General features: G+C 37.0%; 1 protein-coding gene across 1 annotated transcript; it reads right to left on the bottom strand.

Annotated features, from left to right (window-relative positions):
* Positions 1–6,257: 6,257 nt before the first annotated feature.
* Positions 6,258–9,310, bottom strand: LOC141436493 (putative transmembrane protein 183BP; the record flags this gene model as incomplete). Its single annotated transcript, XM_074099501.1, has 2 exons — positions 6,258–7,631; positions 8,768–9,310. Coding segments are annotated over 2 exons (858 nt in total), but the record flags the coding sequence as incomplete, so codon positions are not given.
* Positions 9,311–10,318: the final 1,008 nt, after the last annotated feature.

Genomic DNA, 10,318 nt, shown 5'->3' with positions numbered 1-10,318 from the left:
TAGGGCGGAACATGATAGCATCATATGGGATTTCAAAAAGAGGGCTTAATAACTTACATTGAAATATAGGGCATGGAAGACGAGTTCAATACAATAATCTAGTAGTGACATCCTGGTAGTCCAGCCAGGATCGTCTCCGCAGGACGGAACTCTTCAACGTTAATGGCATCGACTTGAAATACAGTCAGCCAAAAAAGTGCTTGTATTAGAATGATTTTTTTTATGGTTAGGTTATTTAACATCTTAGTTCAAGTGTTCGTGTGAGAAAAATTAATAAACGGTTTATTTTACAAAATTATTTATTCGTCTTATTCCTACTACGTAGGTTGGTATTGCATTGAAACATTTTCGTCAAGGAAATTATTGGTAACTTACATTTAGATTTAGATTTGTACCACAGTTTTACTTTCACGCAACTCTTACTTAACACGGTCAGACAGCATTCGTCTCTTTCACGATTCATACAACTACCTATTCGTATGTCATCATCCCAGCCTATATACGTTCCACTGCTGGGCACAGGCCTCCTCTCAGAACAAGAGGGCTTGGGCTATAGTTCCACGCGGGCCCAGTGCGGATTGGGAACTTCACACGCACCATTGAATTTTTTTTTTTTTTTTTTCTTTTTTTTTTTGAGGCTTAAGTGCACCAGTGTGACTATGCCAGCCTCATTGAAAGACTCGATGTCCACATTCATCAAACACTCCTATTGCGATATCCAGATTATCTGGCTGCAAAGGAGTGCTTGATGAACCGATAAATTCGTACTGCATCTTCCGATACCGGACAACTCAAAATAACATTCACTGCACCATTGAACAGGTCCAAATCACTCAGCCACCTCTCGCGGATATCCTTCGTCAATACACACTCCACCAAAAAATGTATTAAGTCCTCAATCTTATTACAATCCGTGCACATGGGGGATTGAACTACTTTCATCATATTTAAAAATTTATTCAATGGAACATGTCCTGACCGCACTCGAAACGCCCACACAAGTAAATCCCTGGGGAGGCTGGCACAATCGAACCAGGGCACCCTGAAAATTTTGTTCTGTATTGTGTTGTACCAGATACCTTTTGTTCTTGATATTAAATTGAATGACTCTTGCCACATATCTAAGCATTTATTCCTCGCAAGTGTCATCAATTCCGTACCATATGGTTTACATAGGAGTTCCATGCCGTCTGTCACTGCCGTTTTAGCCACTCTATCTACTTGCTCATTACCTGCTACTCCAACATGAGACGGTATCCATTGGATAACCAATGCAACACCATCAGAGCGCAATCCGTGCATAAGTCTTAATATGTCGTAGGCTATCGGCATTCCTCGGGACCCCGAGGTACACCGAGCCAGATGTTGAAGCGCACTTTTAGAATCTGATAGTATCACGACTTGGTTTTTTCCAATGGATTTAACATAGATTAATGCTTCATACATCGCTACTAGCTCCGCTCTCATAATGCAAATATCTGGATGTAATTTAAACTGTTTACAAATATCCAATTGCACATCCAAAAAAGCGGCTCCAACGCCATTTGTAGTTTTAGATCCGTCTGTAAACAATTTATAGAAATCCATGTAATCTATTGATATCATTTCGAGCACAGTTCGCTTTAGGTAGTCTGTTGGTATGTGTCTCTTTGGCCTGGTGACAGAGGCAATGCTACACTTTATAAAGATTCCACGTCAATGTATGAGACCCACGTGCCTACTAAATACATATCTAATATGTCGCTTTTGTGAATATCCCAGTCCTTAAGCAAATTATGCACAGTGACTAGCATAGGCTTGGTTTTGTTGCGCCAGTAACTCATCTCACACTGATCAGACAACTCCTGCAAAAGCTCCAGGACTAAGTCATGTGATGCAGAACCAACCCGTAGCCAATACCTTGATGCGAGCCACTGTCTACGGACAGACAATGGCGGCAAACACAGTTCATTCTGCATCACATGGATTGGAGTGCTGCGAATGAAACCTCCACAAACTCTCATGGCTAAGTTCTGCAGGACGTCTAACCTTCGCAAATGAGTGCTAGCGCTTGAACCAAATAAGATGCAGCCATAATCAGTCCTACTTCTAATTAAGGATATGTACAATCGTCTTAGGTGGGATGGATGGACCCCCACGCGCCACCGGCAAGAACTTTTAAGATGTTAAGGTATTTAAAGGCTTTAGCACAGGTCTCGTTAATATGCACCCCCATCGAAGGGCAGAATCCAACCACATCCCAAGATATTTCACCTTTTTAACTACATTTAAAATACTGTGGTTATATCCTATCTCTATGTTATCAAAATTTTTCCTGGCTCTGCTGAAAACACAAACATTTGATTTCTTTTCTGACAGTGAGAGTCCCATCTCTTTTAGTAACTGTGTCACTATTTCCAAATTGCAATTAATGTCGTCTATCGCGGAACTTAAGCTTCCATCTACTACCTTATATAAAACAAAATCATCGGCGTATTGTGATATTAAGACAGAATTTAAGCTAATACAGACATCCATGGTCACAATGTTGAAAAGAAGAGGCGACAATGGATCACCTTGAGCCAAACCTATGTTTGCATGTCTTTCTGTAACATCACCATTCCTAGTAAGGAGCTGAAGCGTTCGGTCTGATAAAAAATTCCATATGTAAGGGCAAATGTTTTTGCCTGCTCCGATAGCTTCTAACTTCGTCACCAGAAAATTTAGATTTACATTGTTATAGACATTTACAACATACAGAAAGCACGCTACCACAGGTGTTTTTCTAGAAAATCCTACTTGCACAGCTAAGACCAATCGTACTAAATTGTCCAGACAAGACCTGGATCTCCTAAACCCTATAGTTGATGATGAAAAAAGACTGTTACTTTCCACAAACCATTCCAACCTTTTCATAATGATATGATGGAATATTTTGCATGGGCAAGAAATCAAAGAAATAGGTCTCAATGAATCTGGTTGACTAAGTTTTGGTATAGGTACCATCCTTATTATTTTCCATTGTACAGGAACCTCCCCAGTCATCAGAATCAAATTAAAAATATACAAAAGCATTGCCTTACCAGATTCCGACAAATTAAATATCATTGAGTATGATATATTATCAGCACCTGGCGCTGTATCCTTCCGCTTAATTGACTTATTGAGTTCGGACATAGTAATCTGTTTATCCAAAAGATGATTTATGCTATTATCCAATACTGGTTGAGGTTCCTGTACTGAGTCTGGTGATAACGACCGGAGTAACTGTGTAGCTTTGGCAAGGTCAACAGTATTACTTCCGCTTTCTTCCCCTTCATCCACCTCATCTTCCTCCACATTTCTGAAGGTGAAGTCTCATTATTCACGCTAGAACAGAATTCTCTCCATCCCTTCGATCTTTCTTTTTTAATCAGGTTTTGGGCTTGTGATATCTTAATTTTCAATGCCGTGTAATTATCAGGAGTTGGATTTTTTCGGAACTTTTTAAGAGCTAGGCGCCTTTGTGCTACTGCCTTAGAAATTTCTGGAGTCCAATATGGTTTTGGAGCAAATTTTAATGTCGGATCTTGACACACTTTAATCCATGGAATTGTTTCTTCGGCGGATGCCGTAATGCCAGAAACGAACGTATCATAGCTTTTTTGTACATTTAAAATTAATTGTTGGTTGTCAAAAATTAATTTCGATTTATCCTTATATTGTCCCCAGTTGGCCATTTTAAAATTTCTTTTCTTATTTGGTACTTTACATCTTTCGTATCCAAATCTCAATTTAATCATGATGTGGTCGCTTCCCAAACATTCATTAGAAACAGACCATGTACACTTTAAAGCAATGTCAGTAGTGGCAAAAGAAACATCGGGAGCTGATTTTTGCACGTCACCATTAACCAGTCTAATTCTAGTATGAGCTCCATTATTTAGGCATACGAAATCATGTTCAAACATGGCTTTATGCAACTTCTCTCCTTTAGCATCAGTTTTGTAGGACCATAACAGATGGTGCGTGTTCAAGTCTCCCAAAATAAGGGTTCCTTTATCGAAAATGGTGAATATGTTATCCCAATCACTCTGCCTTATACTCCGAGGGTTAGAACAGTATACTGATATAATATTTTTGAGCCCACTGACATTTTCGACACTCAGTATGAGCACTTCTAAATCCGGGTTAGGTGTGACATAAGAATAAGGAAGCACCTTAATTGATTTATGGGTAAAAAAACAAACACCACCATAAGCATCTTGTCTATCCAATCGAAACACATTATAATTGCTCATGTTAATGCAGTCCTCTTCAGATAACCATGTTTCACTAATGACACCTATGTGAACTTTGTCTTGAATTAAAATGTTTTCAAAATCCTTGAGCTTTGGCTTTATGCTACGAGCATTCCATTGTATAATATTTATAAAGGAATCATCATGCTGCCTGTCCATTATTTTGGAAGTTAAAAAGTTTCATTAAACTGTCTATGCTTATGTACTCCTTAATAAAAACTTTTACCTCTTCTAAAATATATTCAATAGCCAGTTTTATTTTTCCTGTCCAATCGTGTTCCGAAAATATAATTTCTTGAATTCTTTTCCAAAATCTTTTAGTCCAGCTGTCTTGCTTAGTGTCTTTGTTTTGCTCATTGTCATTGTCTCGGTCTCGGTTTTTTTTGTTTGTATTCTTCTGTGAATTCTGACTTTCGGGTTCTTCTGTTTCCATATCAGAAATGACCGAGTCCTCAGTAGCTACTACCTTTCTCCTGCGTTTTTGCTCTGCCTGATTGTTAGTAGGTTGTTTCACATGAACCTTCTTATTACTTTTGTTGTTCTGTTGATTCCCTTGGAGAACCTCCTTATAGGTGCGATCTCCTGTAGGAGTATTGACGTTGTCTGATGGACTTTCATTCTGAGGAGTTACCTCTGGCTCTTTGTTATTCTCCGGTGGAGGCACCTTATTCTTAATTCTTAAAAGAGCCACCTTATATGTACAATTTTGTTGGGCCATGACATCTCTTATGTTTTTCTCCCTTTGATAAGCTGGACAAGAGCTCTTTAGGATAGACATATGCTCGCCTTTACAATTGACACATTTAAATGTTAAGGCTTCACAATTTTCATGCTCTCCTCCACATTTGGGCATACAAAGTACTTTGAAGGGCAAAAGTTTTTGATGTGTCCAAACTTCCAACACTTACTGCATTGCGTGACAGGGAAAACATAAGGCTCAACTTCCATCCTCAGTCCATATGAATAAACATATGGAGGCAAGTTGGAGCCTTGGAAACACAATCGTACTTTCTCGCTCTTTACCCATTTGCCATCTTTATCTCTCCTGTTTAATCTTTTTGCAGCTATAATGTTAATCTCGCTATGAAATTCCCCCTTCAGAGTGTCGTCTTCAATCTCCAAATCTACATCTTTTACCACGCCATATATATAAGACATCTCATTAGTGTTACGGCAGGTCCAGCCTTTTAATGTTACGTTAGAACAACTGGTAAGCATTTTTGCAGATTCGCTATCTTTGAACCGTATAAGTAATTTGAAAGGACTCTTATATGTCACTTTTAACACTCCTTGTATATTCTCAGTTTTAAGGAATTTTGCCATTCCAATCTGCTTAGGTAGTTTTTCCTTGCTGCTTAAGGACACTTCTACGTAACTGGCTTGATTTTGTTCTGCCTGGTCTACTTCACTCAATTCCTTAGGTGGAGATTCCTTCCGAATTTTCCTCTTCTTTCCGCTTGTTACCAAAATAAACGAATCCTGGTCCTGACCTTCACTATAACTGTCTCGTCCTCTCTTTCCTCTCTGCAAATTTGTTTGGATATCGTCATCATCCCACTCCAGCTCCGATCCATAAATAACACGGTTAATCTCCTCCGGAGTTATCGCATTGGATGACATATTTGGATTTTCGTCGTCATCACTCGACTCCATCTCTATTTGCTTGTTATATAGAAACTTCTTTTTTTTTCACTTTTTGGAGGGTAGTTCTATGAGCACTTAAGTTAAACAGTTAATTACACTTAAATAACAAAGTATCACCACATAAAAATGTTGGTTAAAAGTTAACTATCACTAAGTCCACAGAATGAGATAATATTGAAACACTAAAAGTCACAGGATAATTTTAAAATATAAACAATAGTAATGGGCCATCTCTACTCTGACTTAAGCAAATGCCAGGCATCTACCCACTGATGGCGCACCATTGAATTGCTTCGCAGGTTTGTGCAGGTTTCCTCACGATGTTTTCCTTCACCGCAAAGCTCGTGGTAAATTTCAAATGTAATTCCGCACATGAATTTGGAAAAACTCAGAGGTGCGAGCCGGGGTTTGAACCCACGACCCTCTGTTTGAGAGGCGATAGGTCAAACCACTAGGCCACCACGGCTTTTTCGACCAACAAAATGTTGTTTTTTTTTTAAATATGGCTCTTTCCATTGGAGGACAATTTTGCCAGTGAATGCCCGTTGTATGGTAAAAAAAATCTAGAAAACGAAATATGAGAGGTAACGGTGGATGAAAGATGACCATAAACCATTTATTTATTTATTAAATTGCTTCTGTAATTTTGATGTTAGATGTCAAGATCTATCATTTGTCATTTATTGTCAACCATAAACCATAATCATCGATGGAGAATACAAGTTACAAGCTTTGTTACAAGCATGAAAGTGATTTGAGAAAATGAATGAGCAAATAAGGCAATAATGTCACGTTGCGTTCTGCGAGCTACTGATACATATAGTGAGCTAAATGAGTGATATATATCTCAGTGAGTCAATTATATATATCAATCTTTTCTTTCAAGTGATTAGTTTTTCCATCTCTACTTTTTGCTAATTTTCCATCAGCTGTTCGAAACACTAGCAATATTAATTACATAATTTCATCACAAGTTAAAACCCAACAAACATTGCACACAATACACTAAACCTTCAATACAACGTCAAAAAATAAAGTTTATTCTCCTATGCTATATCACATTTAAACATGTATGAGTATTTCTCAAAAAGTTGTCCCGTCATGAAATTGACAAGAAATCAGTTTTGTCAAGAAATTTTTAACACTATGGACGAGATCATAAAACATAAACTGCATAAAACATCCAAAATTTCTTGACGTCAGGAATAAGTCACGAAATCTTGTGAGGAAAATATCTTAATTTTGTAACTGCATCGAAACTTTTTACTAAGATTATCTGACTTTTTATCACCTTTACCACAAGTTTTAATATATATTTAAACACAATATTACTTATTTTTTGGGTTGAAATAGCGTCAGGTTTTTTTTTTATAAGTGGACAACTGAAAATGGACAACTTTTTGAGAAATAGTCTTATAATTCACCTTCTCTTATGTTAAAGAAGTCTTTTTTTAACACTGGCAACGATTCCTCATCCCTCAAATGTGATGGCAATTTATTGTCAAAAGGAGGGTATCTAGGGTGCCACCAATCGAAAACGTGAATGTTTACAACAGAGTCTATGACCATTGATTTTTCGGGTAAGATGCCTCGTGACATGTTGTGTGAACTGGTGCTGAAACCGAGGTGCACCCTGCGGTATCTGAACCCTTGTGAAAGCACCACACTCAATTTGGTGAGGGTCATCCCCATGAGGGGTGGAACTTCATGGATACTCAGACAGCTTATCTGAAATTTAATAAAACCGACATAAAAATAAAAGGAAACCAAATTTAATTTACGATTTCATGGCATTTGGAAGATTTTGGAGATCCCTTAAAAGGATAAATTCGCCTTTGTACATCTGTTTCATTTATTCACAACTTGTTTTTGTGCACACTCACAAATTTATAATTATTAGTCAGAACAAAACATAATAAAATTAATAACTTATCTTATTTAGTGAAGATGAAGATAAAATGTAAAATAAAATAAACTCACATTTCACAAAATAAATAAACATAAAGGATTATAAACAGTATGGCTGGACTAACATGAATTAAATACAGATGAGAAACATGCTACTGTACGTAATGTCTATAAAATGTAATGTAATGTCTGGTAAAAGTGGAGCCTGAGCTATAAAAAAGTTTAAAGGTTCTTGCTGCAGTATTGCATTTTTTTGTAAACGTAATTAAAGAATTGCACACATTTTTAACCTCCCAAGTCCTGTCTTTCTTCCAAAAATTCTCACTCTTGTGATTTTGGAATGGCTTTTAACGTAATGTATTGAATCAGGAGTTACTTTGCGGAGGTCCATATCAATGAACTAAAATAATTTCCTTGCTCACCCGCAACCCTACGATAGCTAAGCTTATGCAAAATATGCGTGTTCATGCAGTTCCTCCACCTACACACTGTAAGAACACACACAAATCACACAAACCTATCTATCACCACCACCACACTACACTGACGCGTTTCGAACTCAACCAGAGCTCATCTTCAGAGTGACATAACCATAACCATACACCATGATACCAGTTGTTAGACTAACAAACCACAACCACCATTTTAATTTGTCACTGTAACTCCCCAAGTACCCGCATATATTTTATGAAACGAAACAAAACTACCCACAATTTATTAATACATTTTTAACCATCCTTCAATGTAATGTTTTAGAATTATTATTTGATAAAAAAAATCTTTATGTAGTATATTTGGCAGTTATTTTTATAATTGATTTGTACCCTATAAAGTACACTGGGACATGTAATAGGAGGTAAAGTTGTATCATAACATGTGCCATGTTTACCACATAGAAAGCTAAGAAAAATGGCACAATATCAAATAATATTACACAAATATAAAAAAAATAGCACCTGTAATGTCTGACAATCTTCTTCCGGGTTGGCATCAATGCGTCCCAGCTCATCAATCATGTTCCCCGCATCAACATATGGCCTTTGAGGAGTCAGCTTCTTTAGCTTGAAATACACCATACAGTGTACAGGACCCTTACAAAACCAAACATTCACACAACGCCGCCCAACCAGCCGATGAGGCTCGCTATCCTGTGCTGCATCCCGCTGAATCCTTAGATCAAAGACTTTGTATGTATGAAACAGAGCCCGTATTACTCTCTGCCGTAACCCATACACTTTGAAACTATTCTCGATTTTCAATCTCTCAGGCAGCCGAGGATGATTCTGGCAGTACTTCTTGTACAAGTTACGCCAAAACATTTCTCTTTTAGTACAAGCGTAACATGCTCTATTTATACCAGAAAAGCTGCTTATTTGTTCTGGTTTAATATACTTTGATATAAGGTAAAATATAATTTCTGGATATAAAACACCCGGCCGGTTTTCTAAGTCTTGTTCGGCTTTGGAGCTCTGTTTTTTAGATACAAACTTTTTGGCACATCTTCATCTACTTCTTCGATTATATCAGTGTCCGTGTCAATTTTCGTCCCAGGATAGTTCTGTTGGGACAGTAGAGGTGCTGGAGGTAGACTTTTTTAAGCGCGAAACGGGTTTTGGTGCGTTCGCCGAATCATTTATAGTGAAATCTGTAACAGTAAAATGAAGGACCTCATTTAGTATTTAATAAAAACCATTTACAGGCTATTCTAGTAACTACAAAATCAATAAGGTATCAGTAAGTACATCAGGATTAACTTTTGGCGCGGTATGACAAATCTTGTAAAAATCTGATTAGATTCATAAGTTCCATTACAAACTACCGTTTATTTTTTCTGTTGACGCAGAAGTGGAACTGAAGTACATACAAAATTAATTTACCTGAGTCTGTAACCTTCCTAGGTCCTTTTTTCTTCGGCATTTAGCCGCTGATAAGGTGATAACAATTTAAAGAATTGTTCTTATTTAAGACGCAATCTAATACGCAACGAAAACTATTTTGTTGCTATTTCATAGTTTAAAATGGAGTAAATTAATTGAACACTGGTTATTGCAATTTTAAATGAAACAGGTTGGACTTGAGGAATTGTTAAATCTAAAGAAAATAATTTATAATAAATAGTTCATAGCTATCTTAGCTCCATTTCTTGTGACAGTAACAATGACTGACATTGACATTTCGTGATAATTTTTCTATTTTTCTAATTCTAGCTTCCCTTCGGTGGCTCCGGTCCGGATAGAGCCGCTCTGTGCAGTCTGTCTGTGTGCACATTTGAGTTTCACAATCTGGAAAAAAAAAACTAATTAAATAAATAAATATTCGCTTTTTAGTGACTTTAAAAAACTTGAGTTATTCTATTTTGAGTTATTTTACATTATCAACCTTTGTAAACTGCATTCTTTACAACTCTGCAGCGCCATCTACTGATGTTATTTATAGTTGATAATAAAAGCAAAGATCAAAAATATTATAGACTTGACAGCAAAATATCGATGCATGATGAAAAAAAT

The sequence above is a fragment of the Choristoneura fumiferana genome, chromosome 16 (genome assembly GCF_025370935.1).
Source record: "Choristoneura fumiferana chromosome 16, NRCan_CFum_1, whole genome shotgun sequence".
NCBI classification, from domain to species: domain Eukaryota; kingdom Metazoa; phylum Arthropoda; class Insecta; order Lepidoptera; family Tortricidae; genus Choristoneura; species Choristoneura fumiferana.
Note: the sequence above shows the minus strand (reverse complement) of the source record. Positions and strands in the feature narration are given on the sequence as shown.